Genomic DNA, 20,913 nt, shown 5'->3' with positions numbered 1-20,913 from the left:
CTATATGGTTTAAAGCATATTAAAAACACCACATAAACAACATCAAAAGCTTGATTTTCACCACAGGGGGACTTTAAAATCTAGTGATTAATATCTCTAGTCCTAACTACAAGCTATAGTAATAGTAATGCTTGAGTTTCTCACCCATGTACAAGATGCCATCAGAACTGCGGCAGGGCGACGCCTGGACCAGCTCAGGAATGGTGAACGGCAGTTTCTGCAACACACACACACGTTACATATGATAAGCAACTTTTTCTTTCAGCAAAAGCAGTTTACTCATTTAGTGTGGGTGCTACTATTGCTACTGACCTCAGATGTCTCACTTTTAAAATGATATTGCTCATTTCTAAAACTATCATTACTAAAAATATCATTGTTAGCTCCCAGAGAAAGAGGAAGTCCTTCAAGAGAAACGGAAAGAAGTTGTCTCTCACCGTCAGACCCTCGTTGTTCTTTCCTCCGAGAGAGTACAGACTGCCATCGTTGGGGTCCGGGAGGAACGCAGGCCTGTGAAACAAACACTTTTCATATCAGATAGGATTTATATCCTGTAAAAAAAAAAAAAACTGTATCTGTATCCACTAAATATAATGCATGAACAAATGATTTGTATGAATGATGTTATTTATGATATATTCTGTATAGGGATGCACCGATATGAACATTTTGGCTGTTTCCGATAACCGATAATTCTTTATATTTGAAAGGCGATAACCGATAATTCTTTATATTTTAAAGGCGATAACCGATGATTCTTTATATTTGAAAGCCGATAACCGATGATTCTTTATATTTGAAAGCCGATAACCGATATATATTTATATTTGAAAGCCGATAACCGATGATTCTTTATATTTGAAAGCCGATAACCGATATATATTTATATTTGAAAGCTGATAACCGATGATTCTTTATATTTGAAAGGCGATAACCGATAATTCTTTATATTTGAAAGCTGATAACGATAATTCTTTATATTTGAAAGCTGATAACCGATGATTCTTTATATTTGAAAGGCGATAACAGATAATTCTTTATATTTGAAAGCTGATAACCGATGATTCTTTATATTTGAAAGGCGATAACAGATAATTCTTTATATTTGAAAGGCGATAACCAATAATTCATTATATTTGAAAGCCGATAAGGCGATAACCGATATATATTGGCCGATAAATCTAAATATTAATTTTTAGAGGTTTAGAGGTATTATTCTTTGAGAGCCTGATTACAAGAACCAAAGTCTCACCATTAAAATCCATGTCCCAAACACACAATTACGAGAAAGTGATGCTCTGTTCTCATTATAATTTTATGTAGCTGATATTACAGACTTGCACGGCACATGTTGCACATTACTGTATTTTCCTTTCAATCATATTTCAAGCAATTCAAAACCATCATGTTGAACAGTGCACATTGGAAGTGTCTAAGTAATCCATTAATTATCTTCTTTAATATATCAAAATTTTCTTATCGGGTCAATAACGATGACATTAAAAAACAACAAATATCGGCCGATACCGATATGGTGGCCGATATATCGTGCATCCCAAATTTTGCATAAAGCTAATTTTAAAGGAGTCATAACCTGCAAATTTCACTTTTCCACGAGAATCAATGTATGTTATGATTGCATAATGATTATACACTGGCCGGGAAGCCGATATTTTAAAGGTATAGCGTTTGTTTACCTCAGGGTTTGTAAAATAGCCCACGTGCACGCGCACTAAAAAACGAGATTTTGATTTCAGCCCCGTCTTGACGTCAAGACGGGGCAGGATATACCATATATGGACACCGTAGCAGGAAGCCCGCCCTTCCCCTCTCCCCCTCATATTCAGTTCAGTCGCGAAAGATGGAGAAACCTAGTGCACACGTGAGTTGCTCTGTGGTTGACTGCCACAAACAACATGTAAATGTGTTTTCTCTACCAAAAACGGACCAAACTATCAGGGACCAGTGGATGAAATTCATTTTTAGTGACGCTGTCCCAGCAACACTTTCAACTTGCTTATTGTTCGGTGTCTGCGCTAAACATTTTACGCCGGAATCATTCACAAATTTGGGCCAATATCAGGCGAAGTTGGCCACGAAGCTCCGTTTGAAAAAAGGTGCCATTCCAACCATCCGGGACTTGCCTGAAATTGAAACGGTAAGACTGTTTTTATTGCTCTACTGTGTGTAACAAACAGCAGCTAACTACTAATGCGGCTATTGTATGTAACGTTAGCTTCAAGGTAAACACGGGGAATGGACTCTACGTCCACGACAGCCAAAACATCGCATCAGATCTCGCGAGACAATAATGCCTTCAGAAATAAAGGTTTTAAGAACTCTGTTTTTATTTTTTTTTCCACTTTTATTTTTTAGAAGGGCATGAAAGACTATAATACAGCAGTAGGTGTCCAAATTAAGACTAGGTTATGACTCCTTTAATGAAAAACTCAGATTGGTCACTATAAACTGTCATTGTATGGACAAGAACTGTGTAAAAAATACAGGTTTGGAGGATTATAATGATCCACATGCACAACTGCTCAGGTATAGGTGAAAGAAAGCTTACTCTGACACGTGCGTCGGGACTTGCAAAACAGGATCTGCATTGGGAATGAGAGACATTTCAGTTAAGAGATATAAACTTTATCACAGGCAAATGAAGGGATGAGCAAACATGAAGACAATACAATGCAAGCAAACTAAGTGTTGGGTGTCAAACAGAGATCCATTCACATAAATGAATCCATTAGCACTTTATCCTCCTAGTATCAACTCTATTATATAAGACCTTCATATAAACAACAATTCTATTTTATCTTCACATATTTTAGAAAGTACTCAAACCCATCAAATAACACAAATGGAAAATTGACAAGGCTCTGGAATCACAGTCTAGTTATACTCTCAAACAACTTCACAATGTGTGCATCACCAAACCTCATTGGTTTAAATCAGCCAATGGCCACCCAGTAAAAAACAAACAAAAAAACAAACAAACTTGTATCTGTTGACCACTAGATACAACACATGAACAAATGATTGGTAAAAATGATTGATATAGAGCTCAAGTGATACAGGTGTGTGTATATTAACTATTTTACAGTAGCTATGTTTCCATCCACCTATTTTTATGCGCATTTTGGGATATCGCTTTAAAAAGCCATATGGAAATGCAAAGATGCGCATAAATTGTGCATAAAACCTTACGTGCTCAACTGAGGCGTATAAATGTTTAATCCGATAACTCGTGCATAAACTACGATCATGGAAACACTTTTACTGAACAAATCTCTTGATGCACAACAAAAAACTCAGAGGCTGTGATTGGATAACTGGAGTAGCCAGCGGACCAATGGCATCGCAGCATCTCAAAATGTTGGTTTAGTGGTTCAGAAAGTTTAATTCCCTCCAGAGGCGTCTCACACGATTGCGTTCCCGAACACCAGCATCCGAACACAAGAGAACATGACAGCGTTTATTGCGTTTTATTCAGTCATTACATCATTTACGATGGAGGAAAAAAGAGCCACAGTTTCTTCCTTGATTGCAGCAACTTCTGTTTTTATTACAGATATTTTGTGCTGATTTCCAAGAAAATGCTGATTTTGTTCTCTTGAGCACATGAGAAGGAAACACTACTTTTATGCGATATTTCAATTTTGTGTGCAAGTTAAACTAGGGATATACCGATATATCGGCCAACATATCGGTATCAATAAAAATAAAAAAAACGTTCGATATCTTAAAGCCGATAAATAATGTATTATTTCCTTCAGCTGAGACACTTCAGATGCTAGTGCAATGAACAGTGCGTTCATCATGATGGATTTGAATTACTTGAAATATGATTGAAAATACAGTTCAGTGTAACACAAGTTACACACGGCTACATAAAATTATAATGAGAATATCATTATAATTGTGAGTTTGTTTGGGACATGGATTTTAATAGTAAGACTTTGGTTTTTGTAATCAGACTCTCAAAAATTATATAAAAACTTGGATTTAGATTTATCGGCCAACATATCGGTTACCGGCTTTCAAATATAAAGAATTATCGGTTATCAGACAAAATTTGCATATCGGTGCATCCCTAGTTAAACTCGAACCTTTGGATGGAAACACAGCTACAGACTTCAAATATCGTTAATCAAATTACATTTTTGGAGCAAAAACTCTCCAATTTATGAAACAGATGAAACTGTAAAAATAAAACTCCTGGATGCTGATTGGTCAGTGCCAATTTCTAATGCTAATATAGTAACCTTTAGAAAAATGATCAAGGTCTTGAATGTCTTATATGTGTCGGTTACACTTTATTTTAAGGTGTCTTTGTTACAGTGTAATTATATATTTAAGTACTGAGTAATATTAATTAACTACATGTACTTACTATAGGATTACGGTAGGATTAGGGTTTGGTTGAGGGTTAGTTGCATGTAATTATACATAATTTACTATTATTACTATGGTACATGTAGTATAAGTATATAAGTACATGTAACAAATGTAACAAGGACATTGTAAAAAAAAGTGTAACCAAAGTGTCTAGCACTCATGTGAGAACAGGGCCACAATGACAACGCACTTAAACACAGACTATCAGGTCCGACTGCACACTGTGTGTGTGTGTGTGTGTGTGTGTGTGTGTGTGTGTGTGTGTGTGTGTATACAGCAACGGCCTGCGTGTTTGACTGGCTCAGCCTGTGCATCAGGTTTCTGAGAGACAACAGGATCAAATGCATGTGAATATTGAAAAGTAGAGCCAGTAATGGAAGATTCCACTCAATGCATGTTAATAAACACTGCAGAACATGCATTAAACCTTCATGTGCTGTTTTTCAAGAGGAAATGAGCTGAACAGACGTGCCTGGCCTTGATGACACACAGTTTGTGCACCGAGTTTCAAAATATTATTGCGTAAGGAAACCTGCTATCATTCCAGCTGCATGCTGAGGAAAAACCAGAATACCACCTCGTGTCATAAATGCAGTGAAAACAATTGCTTAATGCTTTTAATATTTCCCTTGACAGATATAACAATTCAAATAGCAAGTCAAAGTGAAAACTGCTTAAGTTCGCCAAATTCTTCATCGTATATGAATGGAAAAGTGAATTTCTTAGTTGTTGTGACTGTTTTTTAATACACCTTCTTGCATTCACTAAATGGTTCTGCAATGTGTCAGAATGCTTATAAAGTACAAATATTGCATTTAGTCTTTAAATTAATATGAGGTCCTATATAAAATAAATTCGGAAAAGTATTGTGTAAAATAGTTTAAAGTGTTAGGCCTAGTTCACCTAAAAAATGAAAATTCTGTCATTTTTTTCCAAACCCATAAGACTTCGGTTCAGCTTCAGAACACAAATAAAAATATTCTTTTAATATTTTTTTCCACAAGAGATCGTAAAAGTAATCTATATGAATCAACTGCTTTACTCAAGTATTTTGAAGAGAAGCGATTTATATATATGATGAACAACAGATTGAATGTATGCTCTTATTCACTTTGATCAGCACACACACATAGATCTTTAAATGTGGTCAAACACAGAAGCTCAACCGTGCGTTACATGCAAAAACAAACCATAACTGGTTTTTGTGGAAGCTTAGGTGTGTTTGTGTGAGACGCGAGAGCAAACCTCACTGGTTTGCGAACCTTATTTAATGTGCTCTATGTGTGACTGTCAATCAGTGTTTATATATATATATATATATATATATATATGATCAAAAGCCCAAATTTAATCAGTTCATCATATAAAGTGATCGTGTCTCTTCAGAAAACTTGGATTAAACTGCTCGATTCATACGGATTACTTTTACAATATCTTCTTAATATGTGAAAGTTTTGGTTGCATGAGACTTTCGGTGGAGAGACAGAAATCTCTCAGGTTTCAATTATAATGTGCTTTCTTAGCGCATCTGCCATTGTCACCGCATGTTAATGAACTCTCACGCTCAAAGAAAACAGCATAGGCTAAGTCAAGCGTGGCCTTTAAGTCAAAGACGTTGAGAAACACTGATAACAGTTTTACACTCCTGCAAACAACAGTGCTGGTGTTTCACTTTCACTACTTTCACTGTGATCTGAAACTCAAACTGCCGACCCGTGTGAGCGTCGAGTCTGTGGAAGCGGGGAAATAACGATCTCTCATATTGTGACTTTGGAGTGCAGTACCTATTTCCACCACTAGTTGTTAATCTTACAGACTGCACCTTTAAAACTAAAGCGTATGATTATGCGTACCTTCTTTCAGGGTCCACTTGATGGTTCCAGATCTCTTGCTGACGGCGTGAAGGTTCCCGTCCAGCGTGGACACGAAGAGCAGACTCTCGGGCACTGACACCGTACTGCTGATGCAGGAGCCCTGCGCACACACACACACACACACACACATCACTTTTCTTATTCTTTACAACTTTCTTAAAAACAGTAGTGGCCAAAAGTGATGTCTGGCCTAGGAGATCGACATCTTCACCCTTAATTCAAATATTACTAAACATCTGTTGAAGATTTTGTAAGCATATTGCGTAGATGTGCTTGAAGTCAATGGTCTTATCTGTGATGATAATGCATTAAAACATCCTTTTTTGGCCAGGCTGTCATACAAAGAGCTATGAACACATGCAAAGAAAAACACAAGAGAGAACCAATGGAATATTAATAACTCATTATGTATGTTTTTTTTTTTTAGTTTATGTGCATTTTTTTTTTTTGCATAGCAGAATAAAACCTGTAGCTGTAGTTTTTAATATTTTTTTTTAGCCTTTTTGTTTAGTGTTAAGTTTAGTGTTTTGTTCTTCTCTCATATTTAAATAATTCACAAAATAGAAAATATTTTCCTCATATTTTGATGGTTTAATCAAACCTGTAAGGGTCATTAAAAACAAATATCACTTTTGGCCACTGTAGATAGTAGAAATACTTCTCAAAGTCGGATTCACAACATGTGTGGCCGGACATATTTTTTTCACAAAGAGAAAACATGAATAAAAAGGAAGTAAACACTCTAACCCACAGTAATCTAGTAAGTCTGGGAATCACAGTTTCTCATAGACCAGATAACACCACTTATAAATACAGTATAAAGTGAACATGACACTGTAAACTAAAGGCATTTAACACAAGCTGTACTTATATAAGATCATCTGGCAGCTGGATTTTATGAAGTTTGCTAGTATTAAAACGACAATTATTGGCTGATGTTGATCATTAAAAATATCTGCCTTGGAAACAGATCAGTTGACCACTACGTCTGTGTATTCAACCGTCTCAAACCTAAAATAAACATGATTTGGCTGAAAACATATTATACTTCTGCTGGATGTCCGATGAAAGAAAGCGCTAACAACTCTGAGAGAACTGGAGAAAACACAAGTAACTGAACATCTGACTAATTAAAGCTGGGGATTAAAAATGATTACCGGTTGACGATAAACTACTATGAAACTCATGACATTTATTGTTTTTGTATTTTAATTTACTGCGATGTGAAAAACTGGCAGGGTGGGTTATTATGAATCCGTCAAACCAATTAAAAATAATATACAAAAATCACTCAAATTAATTAACCATTTTTAAATAGACTTCAGCAGATATCGGCCGATATCGGTTCATTTTTAATGTTATTGTTATCGGCCCGATAAGTAAAATTTGTCTGATATATTAAAGCCAATACATTTTTGTAATCAGGTTAAAATTATATGAAAATTTATCGGCCAATATATCAGTTATCGTCTTTCAAATATAAGAATTATCGGTTATCGGTATCGGCCCAAAGTCTTCTTTATTTCTTTACTTTATTAAAGAACCGCTATAAGGCCAAAACAATCTCTGTTACCTTAAATTATACATTTATTTCTGTAAAGCTGCTTTGAAACAATCTACATTGTTAAAAGCGCTATATAAATGAAGATGACTTGATTTGACTTTTCATATCGGCGCATCCCTACATTAAGTATTATTGTTTTTATTTTGTATTTTTTTTTTTTTCTTTTTGTATTTTAATTTACTGCGATGTGAAAAACTGGCAGGGTGGGTTATTATGAATCATTCAAACCAATTAAAAATAATATAAAAAAATCACTCAAATTAATTAAACATTTTTAAATAGACTTCAGCAATTAACATTTTGTCAGAAACTCTAGTAAATTACAAGTTATTTTTAGGGGATGCGCGATATATCGGCCATCATTTCGACATCGGCCGATATCGGTTAATTTTTAATGTTATTGTTATCGGCCCGATAAGTCAAATTTGTCTGATATATTAAAGCCAATACATTTTTGTAATCAGGTTAAAATGATATGAAAATTTATCGGCCAATATATCGGTTATCGTCTTTCAAATATAAGAATTATCGGTTATCGATATCGGCCCAAAGTCTTCTTTACTTTATTAAAGAACCGCTATAAGGCCAAAACAATCTCTGTTACCTTAAATTATACATTTATTTCTGTAAAGCTGCTTTGAAACAATCTACATTGTTAAAAGCGCTATATAAATGAAGATGACTTGACTTGACTTTTCATATCGGCGCATCCCTACATTAAGCATTATTGTTTTTATTTTGTATTTTTTTTTTTTTTTTTTTTGTATTTTAATTTACTGCGATGTGAAAAACTGGCAGGGTGGGTTATTATGAATCATTCAAACCAATTAAAAATAATATAAAAAAATCACTCAAATTAATTAAACATTTTTAAATAGACTTCAGCAATTAACATTTTGTCAGAAACTCTAGTAAATTACAAGTTATTTTTAGGGGATGCGCGATATATCGGCCATCATATCGACATCGGCCGATATCGGTTAATTTTTAATGTTATTGTTATCGGCCCGATAAGTAAAATTTGTCTGATATATTAAAGCCAATACATTTTTGTAATCAGGTTAAAATGATATGAAAATTTATCGGCCAATATATCAGTTATCGTCTTTCAAATATAAGAATTATCGGTTATCGGTATCGGCCCAAAGTCTTCTTTACTTTATTAAAGAACCGCTATAAGGCCAAAACAATCTCTGTTACCTTAAATTATACATTTATTTCTGTAAAGCTGCTTTGAAACAATCTACATTGTTAAAAGCGCTATATAAATGAAGATGACTTGACTTGACTTTTCATATCGGCGCATCCCTACATTAAGTATTATTGTTTTTGTATTTTAATTTACTGCGATGTGAAAAACTGGCAGTAGAGGTGGGTTATGAATCATTCATTCAAATTATTATATATTTTTTTAAATAATTAACTCAAATTGACGTCAGCAATTAACATTTTGTCAGAACCTCTAGTAAATTACAAGTTAATACAAGTTAATTACAAGTTCGTGGGAGAATCGTGATCTCTATTTGAAACAAAACAATCGTGATTCTCCATTTCCCAAGAATCTGAGCAGAAACTTTTATCCAAAAGCGACACACATTGCACTGAAATTGTGATGAAAGTTATACATTTTTATCAGTTAATGAATCAAATCCATGACATTGGCATTGCTAGCGCCGTGAATACCAACAATCTCTTTCCCTTTTTCTTTTTAAAAGTGTAACTTGAATCCAAAAGTTGCTTCAAACAACACCCAATATTTGTAGATTTTAAAAGAAATGCTTGAAACGAGGAGAGAAACGCACATTGATCACTCCCGGCCTGAAGCTAAACCTGACCTCTAGACAGACGGTTGTTCAATAAACACACAACCCGTTCACCTAGAGAAACTAGTCTGACTCTGGTGTGGCTTTCATTAAACAAAGAGACTTCGTACACACACACACACACACACACACACACACACACACACACACACACACACACACACACACACACACACACACACACACACACATTGTACTGGACCACGTGCTGATAATGTATTTTAGTGGTTTGAACCTGACGGTTAGCGAGAGCAAACATTGCACAGCTGTGAGATCTCTCACGACCTCACATGGACTCGATCACCATCGAAACACAGCCACACACACTCTTGGTTTCAGGAGAGAGCAGAAAACATCTGCTGAAACACTGATACACACACACACACACAATCATCATCACACTGCAAACGTTCCTCCAGAGTTACTTTAGCATGACATGAAAACAAACTCAACGGGACACGATGTGCTTCAATCCTCAGTGTCGTCTACTAATTATAACGCACTTCATGAATAAATATAGTTGGGCATTAGGTCACAGGTTAGGCTCCGCCCACAAAAGCAAAACACATGGTCTATAGATCTGGGCACAACTAAAATGAACTATCAAGTGTGAATACACACTTATTTGTGTATTAAAGTGTGTGATTAGCAGGTCCACCCAATCTCTCTCACACTTCCACATCCTCTTTCTCCAACGGCGCTGCAGAAGAGGGAAATATCACACACTATTTTAACAGAGATTGCAACATGTGCATTTATTAAAGATGTGTCGGTGTCAGCCGATATCGGTTCATATTTAATGTTATCGTTATCGGCCCAATAAGAAAATGTGTCTGATATATTAAAGCCGATAAATAATGTGTTATTTCCTTCAGCTGAGACTCTTCAGATGCGCACTGTTCAACATGATGGGTTTGAATTGCTTGAAATATGATTGAAATCACTTCAAATAAAGGAAAATACAGTAAAGTGTGTAATATCGGGTACATAAAATTATAATAAAAACATTATAATTGTGTGTTTGGGACATGGATTTTAATGGTGAGACTTTTGTTTTTGTAGTGAGGCTCTCAAAAAATATATCAGAATGTGGATTTCGATTTCTCGGCCAATATATCGGTTATCGGCTTTCAAATATGAAGGTTATCGGTTTCGGCATAAATTTTCACATCGGTGCATCCCTATTAAAAATAATAGGCCTATTTGGGTATATAACAACAGCTGACAGAGTGTATAATGCATAAAATGTACAACACACATTTATTTTATCAGCACAGCCGCTCTATTGTAGTATTACTCTGGTAATTTAGGATGTTAGCACTACTTGTTTTGTTCTCTCCAATGAATTATTCTCATTTGAAAGTCAATTAAATAAAAGTGTCTGCACAGTTAGTGAATGTATACTTATGTTTAAATGCACATTTCTTTAGCTTTCATCCGGCACATTTTAAGATGATATTTGGGGAAAAGACATTAGCCTAAATGCAGAAAACAAATATATATATATTTTTTCTTAGATAATCAACATTATTTGATAGCTGAGAGTTGCACTTCTAATGGACGGCCTTGTTTCTCTGTTTTAGACAGCAAAACAGAGAAACAATAGAGTGATAATTAATACTGAATCATGAGTCACACACACTTCCTGTGAGCTACAAGTCCACACACACACACACACAGATGATCGGAGTAACGTCAGGAGAATTAAACTAGACGTTATGCTGAAATCATGGATGAAATCAATAAACTTACAGTGTATAAAGGTCAAAATTTTGATTAAACCATCAAAATATGAGGGAAATATTTTCTATTTTGTAAAATATTTTAAATATAAGTCATATAAAACGTCATTTTCACAACTCAAATTTGTTTTATGAAGTCTTGTTTTCATTCCTGTTAAAAAATCAAATAAAGCATTTTAATAAATAGGCTAAACGTTAATAAAGGGATGTGTGCGCAGACTGATAGTTGTACGTAATGTGCGGTATGTAAAATGCCAAGCATTTATATGAAATATTCCTGGATTATGTTGATCATATTCACAATGGAGAAAGTCTTGATCTTTATCTTTATCACTGATGTCTGAGGATCTCAGTTATCAGACCGTTTTGTTCAAGACAGTTGTTCAAGATAAATAAACAAGTAAATAAATAAATACTTTAAAATGTTTTAAATAATGTAATTGTTTGATATACTCGCATTCATAACTCGCACATCATAACAGCTGTTATACATGTCATTTTTTTAGGCATTAGCCTTTTGTGCATTTGTGTCTTTTTTATTGTTTTTCACTGCCAGTCTTTACCAAAATGCTGTAAATCTTCTGTGATGTTTAGTAGAGATCGACCGATATTGATTTTTTTATGACCGATACGATTATTTGCATGTTTATGTGCCTGATAACCGATATCTCATTTGTGCATTAACGGCTGTTATGTTAAATAAAGTTTGTTAATTAAGAAAGGTGAGTTATTTTACATTTTGAACACCGTTGACGCAGTGATTTAATTGATTAAGATTAATACAAGATGGCGGCGTTTATCGGCGAATCCGATATTACAAAACCGACACCCAATTAAATATCGGTAAAACCGATTATCGGTTGATTTTCATGAAGTTTAAAAGGTGTGTTGTGGAAAAGCTGACACAGGCTCAGGTCCAGTTCTTGACACCGTAGACAAAGGCACTTTTATCCATTGATAAAAAAAGATACTATAGTAAAGTCCAGAGAATACATGAAGCACAGACTCATGAAAACCTGAAGATAACTCTCTCTAGACACTAGTGATCGGGTCTACTCGATCATATAAAGCTATTGTTCTGGTGTTTCTGCTCAGATCACAGCATGCATATACTTCTGCATATCAGAAATATCTTCATTGTCCATAAAGTCAGATTAAACAGCAGGCACACAAAGATCAGCCTTATAACAGGTGCGGTAAAGTAGGTTTTATGTTGGACATTCGTTAGACATTCGCCAAGCAAATTAAGGGACTGTCTCAAAACTGCACACACACACACACACACACAAATAAGCATTCCAAGGTGCGAAACCACGCAAAGCATACTAATAAAATGTAAAGATGTGAATTAAGTGGACAACCTATTTTTTTGTCAAATAGGCTTAGATAGTTTTAAGCTGTGCATGGGATATTCACTATGAATGGGTACATGGTTATTACATTGTACTCCCAAAATTTCATTTTATCTTATAGAAACAGGTGATGTCACACCACCTGGAATTTGTTCACCAACCGTTGGAGCACACCATACACAACTTGAATTTGGAAAATGTCATTTAGTCTATTTTTAATGAATTTTTGAAATACGCAAATCTATATAACTTCCTGGTCATGTGACCTGATGATGTCACACCACTTGTAATGTATTCACCAACCCTTGGAGCACACCATACACGACTTGGATTTCGAAAATGTCATTTAGTGTATTTTTAATGAATTTTTGAAATACGCAAATCTATATAACTTCCTGGTCATGTGACCTGATGATGTCACACCACATGTAATGTATTCACCAACCCTTGTTGCACATCATACACGACTTGGATTTAGAAAATTTAAATTTGTCTATTTTTAATGAATTTTTGAAATACGCAAATCTATATAACTTCCTGGTCATGTGACCTGATGATGTCACACCACTTGTAATGTATTCACCAACCCTTGGAGCACACCATACACGACTTGGATTTCGAAAATGTCATTTAGTGTATTTTTAATGAATTTTTAAAATACGCAAATCTATATAACTTCCTGGTCATGTGACCTGATGATGTCACACCACATGTAATGTATTCACCAACCCTTGTTGCACACCATACACGACTTGGATTTAGAAAATTTCAATTTGTCTATTTTTAATGAATTTTTGAAATACCCAAATCTATATAACTTCCTGGTCATGTGACCTGATGATGTCACACCACTTGTAATGTATTCACCAACCCTTGTTGCACACCATACATGACTTGGATTTAGAAAATTTCAATTTGTCTATTTTTAATGAATTTTTGAAATACGCAAATCTATATAACTTCCTGGTCATGTGACCTGATGATGTCACACCACATGTAATGTATTCACCAACCCTTGTTGCACACCATACACGACTTGGATTTAGAAAATTTAAATTTGTCTATTTTTAATGAATTTTTGAAATACCCAAATCTATATAACTTCCTGGTCATGTGACCTGATGATGTCACACCACTTGTAATGTATTCACCAACCCTTGTTGCACACCATACACGACTTGGATTTAGAAAATTTCAATTTGTCTATTTTTAATGAATTTTTGAAATACGCAAATCTATATAACTTCCTGGTCATGTGACCTGATGATGTCACACCACATGTAATGTATTCACCAACCCTTGTTGCACACCATACACGACTTGGATTTAGAAAATTTAAATTTGTCTATTTTTAATGAATTTTTGAAATACCCAAATCTATATAACGTCCTGGTCATGTGACCTGATGATGTCACACCACTTGTAATGTATTCACCAACCGTTGGAGCACACCATACACGACTTGGATTTGGAAAATGTCATTTAGTGTATTTTTAATGAATTTTTAAAATACACAAATCTATATAACTTCCTGGTCATGTGACCTGATGATGTCACACCACCTGGGATTTATTCACCAACCCTTGGAACATTTTTACAGGTTTTCTAAAGTTTTCTATTTTTTTATTTTTCTAATTGATATTAAAAGAGGAATTTGACAAAGCTGTGAAATTAGATTGATTTCACAAGTAATGACCATTCACATTAAGAAATACATGTTTTGTCATATTTTCATAGAAGAAAAAGAAATTAAGTGCATACAGTTAGCTCATGACATCCCTTTATTGAAGAAAACATACAGAAGTTAAACAATCAAGAGTTTTATTTAATTTTCGTCTGTTTCTTTAAATATTAACAAATGTGAACTTATGGTATTGGGATTTTGTAATATCACCATTATGTAGGCTAGTATAACAGTGAAAAAAGTAGTTGCATGTCTTATAACTGTAAAACCAAATGCTATATTTCAAAAGGCACCAGAGTTTTTACTAAAATGCAATTTTGATGTTAATAACATACACTGTAAAAAATTTTACAGAAAATAACTGTGATTTTTTGACGATCATTTTCTTTCATTTTAAATTGTACTCAAAACACTGTAAAATTACAAATAATATCTGTAAAATAAAAATGCAGCTGTTATTTTAGGTATTATGACATTAATGACAAATTACAGTAATTCACATTTTTTATACAGAAAATTGATTGTATTTTTCATACAGTATTTTTTCTGTTTTCTTAAATTTAATCTGTAATTTAACAGTAACAAAACAGTTAAATGACAAAATGGTCAAATGACTGTCAGCTCCCCAAAAAACTGTAAAACATCCTAAATTAAATAAACTGAAAAACGCTGTTATTTCACAGGTATTTCCTGAATAATCACGATCATACACCTTCATTGTAAAAAAAAAATTGTAAAAAAAGGGTCAAATGACTGGCAGCTGCGGCTGCCAAACAAAAACCTTAAAATTAAAGTAAAATATTCTAATTTAAATAAACCGAAAAAACACTGTTATTTCACAGGTATTTCCTGCATTATTATGATCAAATACCTTCATTGTAAAAGAAAATCGTAAAAAAAGGGTCAAATGACTGCCAGCTGCGGCTGCCAAACAAAAAACATAAAATTAAAGTATAATTATGCTAATTTAAATAAAGTGTAAAAAACTTTAAAATAAATTTGATGTCACCATGATTGAGATCAGTGTCTGCTTTAGTTGGGCTCATGACCCTTGAGTTTTTAACTTTAGTTTTCTCTGGCTGCTTTAACTGTGTATTTAATACACATTTGTTATAGCAATAAATGCAGGAGAAAATATCAGATGATCTTAATCATTCATTCATTGATGATGTTGTAATCATCATATGATGATCTGATTCACTGATGTATCAGTCAAATCTCTGAATATATTAGCTTAGATTTCATAATATGTAGATTGAGTTTAGATTTACACAAAGTCTATAATTAATGTCATAATTTTTCACATAATCCTTAAAATATTGTGGCATCAGTATTATAACACTCTGAAAAAATATATATATATATATTATACAGAAAAAGTTTTGAGCTGGTTCATTTTTTTAGTAGTATAGAGACATCAAGAATCAACATATGAATTTCAACAATGGTGACAACCAACAAAGCCTTTTTGTGACTTTATAGTGGTTCAGAGTTGATCAGATTTTTTTTTTCATTGTCACCATTGTTGTGATTCATACGCTGATTCTTGATGTCTGAGTGAGTCTACATGATCCTGTCAAAACATTTTCTGTATAATGAAATCTGAGTATCACAGCACTGCAGGATCTGCTATAGCAGTTTTATCATGCAAAATGAACAACTAATATTTAACCATTTAATCAGATGTTTCATTCAGGTGTATTAACAAAGCAGGACACTACATGATGATTCACTAAAAAGTGACCAACATCATCTGATCTGAGTTTCTCTTGGATTGCTACTATAACTAATATGCATCAGAGACACACAGTTAAAGCAGCTAGAGAAACATTAAAGTTAAACACTAAAAGTTCAAGAGCCCAACTAAAGCAAACACTGATCTCCACCATGGTGACATCCAACTTTATTCTTTTCAATAAAGCTTCAACTTCTAAACCTCTGTTAATTCTCAATAAGAATGTTAGTATGAAAGAAATAAAGTCTGGATTGTAATAAGTGAAGATGCTGAGATCCTGAGAGATCTGTTAGTGTTTAATGTTCTGTTGGGGTTTAAAGTGTTTCTGTATGGTGTGTTTCGTGTGTCACCATTGTGTTGAAGAGTAGAGCCTGAGCTTCAGTTCAGGATGAGCAAATAAACATTGATGATATGCTGCATGTTGCTTTATTTAACAGACAGTAACTGTGTAGTTGCTGATGCAGTGACGTATAGTCACAACAAATCATGCATATAATTAACTGCATGTTTTTCAGTAAAAAAATCAGAAAATAAATGTGAATTAACTGTGTTTTAACTGTGTGTTTCTGTTAAAAAAGATTTATGAAGATTTCTGTAAAAGTATTTTGCACTTATTTAAATGAGGATATTTTACATTAATTTTACAGTTTTTGTATGTCAGCCGCAGCTGACAGTCATTTGTTATTTTATAGGATTTTTTTACAGGGAAGGTGTTTGACTGTAATAATTCAGGAAATAGCTGTAAAATAACAGTGTTTTTCTATAAAACATTTAAGGAAAATTTCTGTAAATTTTTTTTGCATTTCATTTAAATTAGGATATTTTACTTTATTTTTACGGTTTTTGTTTGGCAGCCGTAGCTGACAGTCAATGACTGTTTTTTTACGATTTTATTTTTTACAGTGTACCAATTACACTTATGCACTCATAAATAGGTTTTACTTTGTGCAATAATAATTTCTTCCTCCACAAAGGATTAATGCACAATTTGGAATAGTAAATAAATCAAAGTTAGAAACAAAAACTTTTTTTAATGACAATTGGTTTGGGAAAACAGTGAAGTTTTAGATCATGACTTTGCTCTCTTGCAGATTCAATGTGACAGGTGTTGTAGGTTGTTTCACATTTTATGTGTAGGCCTACAGCTACCGTGCAGTAGTTCTGAAACGGAATGGTTCTGTGTGTTGTGCAGGACGCAGTAAAAAGGGACAAACAACAGGTAAACAGTTAGCCTATATGGTAAATATGTGACATGGCCCATCATCATTTTGAGTTGCTCCTTTGACCAAGACAATTTTTCCATTAAATCTCTGTTTTTTTGTGAAATTTAATTTTAGGCTTTTTTTTTTTTTTTTTTTTTTCTGACACAATTTTTAAATTGCTTGCTGTCATTAACACTTTTTGTTCTTATATATACACTACTGGTCAAAAGTTTTAGATCGGTTAGAATTTTTATGTTTTTAAAAGAAGTCTCTTCTGCTCACCAAGGCTGCATTTATTTGATAAAAAACAAGAAAAGAAAAAAAACAGTATTATTGTGAAACATTATGACAATTTAAAATGACTGTTTTCTATTTTAATATATTTTAAAATGTAATTTATTCCTCAGATGAAAGCTGAATTTTCAGCATCATTACTCCAGTCTTCAGTCACATGATCCTTCAGAAATCATTCTAATATGCTGATTTTATGCTCAAAAAACATTCATTATTATTTTCAATGTTGAAAACAGTTGTGTACAATTTTTTTCAAAACTTCTTTGATGAATAGAAAGTTCAAAAGAACAGCATTTATTTAAAATAGAATATTTTCTAACATTATAAATGTCTTTACTGTAACTTTTGATCAGTTTAACTCATCCTTGATGAATAAAAGTATTGATTTATTTTATTTCTTTCCCCCAAAAATAAAATTAAAATTCTTACTGACCCCAAATTTTTGAAGGGTAGTGTTTAATGTGACAAAAGCTTTCCATTTCAGATAAATGCTGTTCTTTTGAACTTTCTATTCATCATAGCATCATGAAATAAAAATGTAAAAAACTGTTTTCAACATTGATAATAATCATAAATGTTTCTTGAGCATCAAATCATCAATGATTTCTGAATGATCATGTGACACTGAAGACTGGAGTAATGATGCTGAAAATTCAGCTTTGATCACAGGAATAAATTACACTTTACTGTATATTCACATAGAAAACGGCTGTCTTAAATTGTAATAATATTTCAATATTTCAATATATAGGGGAGAGCGGGGTAAGTTGTCACACGGGTAAGTTGTCACACTGTCCATAACTCCAACACTAGAGGCTCTATCTCAAAAATCGAATAGCCACTTTGTGACTTCTTCTTCTATAGTCAACTTCCTGTTCACATGTGGTCAAGATCACTGTAATCTGAGGTTAGCACAATTTTCTTGTTTTTCTGCTTAAAAAGTAAAAAAATCTCACTTTACATTTTATGCAATACAACTTTGTTAGGTATGAATGTTTAAAATTATTATTTTGCACAAAATAGAGGAGACAGTAACGTGTCTTTTGGTACTTTAGCTAAAGTGATATGTTGAGTTAAACTTGAGATTTAGCCAACATTAGCTCACATGTCAATATGGGGCAAGTTGTCTCAATGACTTTGGGGCAAGTCGTCACATGTGCCCCAGCACCAACCCTGTCCTGCCTAGCACGCCCAGTTATGCTTCTGCTATCACCAGCTCACCCTTACCCAGCAATACTATTGCTGGCAGTGGGCTACCAACTCCAGTGGACATCCGGCCATATCCAAAAAATGGCCCCCGAAAACCAGCCAGCAAAGGAAGAAAACGATGCAAATCAGCAATACTTACTGACACGCCAGTGAAGCAGCAACTAGAAATAGAAAATAATAAGTCTCAATCTAGCAAAAAGCGGTTTCAAAAGAAAAGGAAGCAGAAATCTGGACCTATGAAAAACAAGGCAGCTACATTTACATTTAGTCATTTAGCAGATGCTTTTGTCCAAAGCGACTTACAAATTAGGACTAATTTAAGCGAGTCATTGTGAAGAGGCAAAAAAAACACAACACAAAAAGTGCTCAAAATACGAAGTACAGGCATTGTTCAGAGTAGCATATGCGTAAAATGTGTAAAATGCAACAATTGGGCCCATGATGCTTGCACCTCAGGCCAGGCAATTTATGTGTGTCAGAATTGTGACTCTGGAGATGAGTCCGATTAGTCAGATACAGGGCATCTGTTTTGTTCAGAGGTTAAGTTAAGCAGGTTATCTGCAGCATTCCATTCAGTTATCAGGATCTATGTGCAAGCCATAGAACGTTTGAGTTTAAAGTTCAAAGTAAAGTGGTTTTGCCACTTAATTGAAATGTGCATTATTTGGATTGAAATAATTGTTTTTCCAGATTCTCCAGGCACGGATGTTTATATTTCCAGTTCTGTTTTGAGTTTAAAAAACAAAATCAATATTCACAATTAAGTAGTTGTGTTCTTATTTTTAGATAATCTAGTGTGACAACTTACCCGCCGATGGGGCAAATTGTCACAAGTGCACACTCGCTATTCAACAGTCTACAACTCCGTAATGAGATAAGATATGAAGATGTTATGAATACAACATATGTGCCCAAGACTTCCTTCTTTCATTTGGTATGAGATTTATACCATTTTGATGTATGGTGCTCAGTAAATGTTAGACAGTGTGAAAAGTGTGACAACATACCCCGCTCTCCCCTATATATATATATATATATATATATATATATATATATATATATATATATATATATATATATATATATATATATATATATAATTTTTTTTTATCAAAACAAAAAATCAAACATTTTTAGTCATTACTTTAGAGAAAGAGAATGAAGCATTATAAATAAACATTGCGATATCAAAATGATAGATCACGTCACATCTTATATGAATAGAGATGTCCTTCTATTTATATATTAATTTATTTTATTTGTTTGTTTGATGTATCAAAGACATTTTTTTCTCTTTTTTAGAAAACATCAAAACAATGTATAGTGGCAATGGATTTTTTATTTTTTTTAAACATTAAATACATAATAATACTAAACAGTTGCATGGTTCGTATTGATTTTAAAGTTTTACTTTTATAAATAGTTTCCATATATGTAAATGTCAATTTTAAATTGTTTAAAAATATTTATTTTTCAATCCACTTTGGTTATAGGCCTAGTAATAAGCCATAATAGTTATGAAATCACATATAAATATTTATCTATATCAATTGTAAAACATTTAAATATCACTTTCTTCAAAACAATATCAGCTTCAATATGAGTGGCTCATGGGCATAAAATATACAATTGTCTTCCACATCAACTTTAAAGCACAAGTGTCGAATGAGTGTAGGCCTAGTACTCAGTGTTATGTATCTTATATGAAAACTCATTAACTTTGTTCGTTATAGAATATCTATGAGGTGTCATCTATAATTTACTCCAATCTAAAACATGTTTCTTGAACAGAGAGTTCAATGTATTTGTAACATCAAGAATATATTTTGTTTAGACAATGGAGCATAGGCAATTATTACATCCGTAACTTAAAAAATGTTTATTATTCAGCCTAAATTGGGAAGTACTCCAAGTGTCTCTAATCCAATAAGCCTCAAAAGTTCTCTGGGAATTGCATACAATTAAATATTAGCTAAATATTTGTAAGTTCTATAAAACTAAAGATACCATCATCTTTAATCAATTTCCACAAC

At 33.5% G+C, this 20,913-nt stretch overlaps 1 protein-coding gene across 1 annotated transcript in view; it reads right to left on the bottom strand.

Annotated features, from left to right (window-relative positions):
- The window catches only part of ern1 (endoplasmic reticulum to nucleus signaling 1), a 50,630-nt gene that overhangs the window by 26,959 nt on the left and 2,758 nt on the right, over positions 1 to 20,913 (bottom strand). The window contains exons 2-5 of the mRNA XM_081371357.1: positions 6,255 to 6,375; positions 2,570 to 2,603; positions 438 to 510; positions 145 to 217 (exon numbers count right to left, since the gene is read on the bottom strand). Coding sequence (XP_081227483.1) covers positions 145 to 217; positions 438 to 510; positions 2,570 to 2,603; positions 6,255 to 6,375 — 301 coding nt within the window. The remainder of the gene's footprint in view (positions 1 to 144; positions 218 to 437; positions 511 to 2,569; positions 2,604 to 6,254; positions 6,376 to 20,913) is intronic.

The sequence above is a fragment of the Scardinius erythrophthalmus genome (genome assembly GCF_964197995.2).
Source record: "Scardinius erythrophthalmus genome assembly, chromosome: 1".
Classification (NCBI taxonomy): domain Eukaryota; kingdom Metazoa; phylum Chordata; class Actinopteri; order Cypriniformes; family Leuciscidae; genus Scardinius; species Scardinius erythrophthalmus.
The sequence above is the reverse complement of the archived record's forward strand: the minus strand, read 5'-3'. Positions and strand labels throughout refer to the sequence as shown.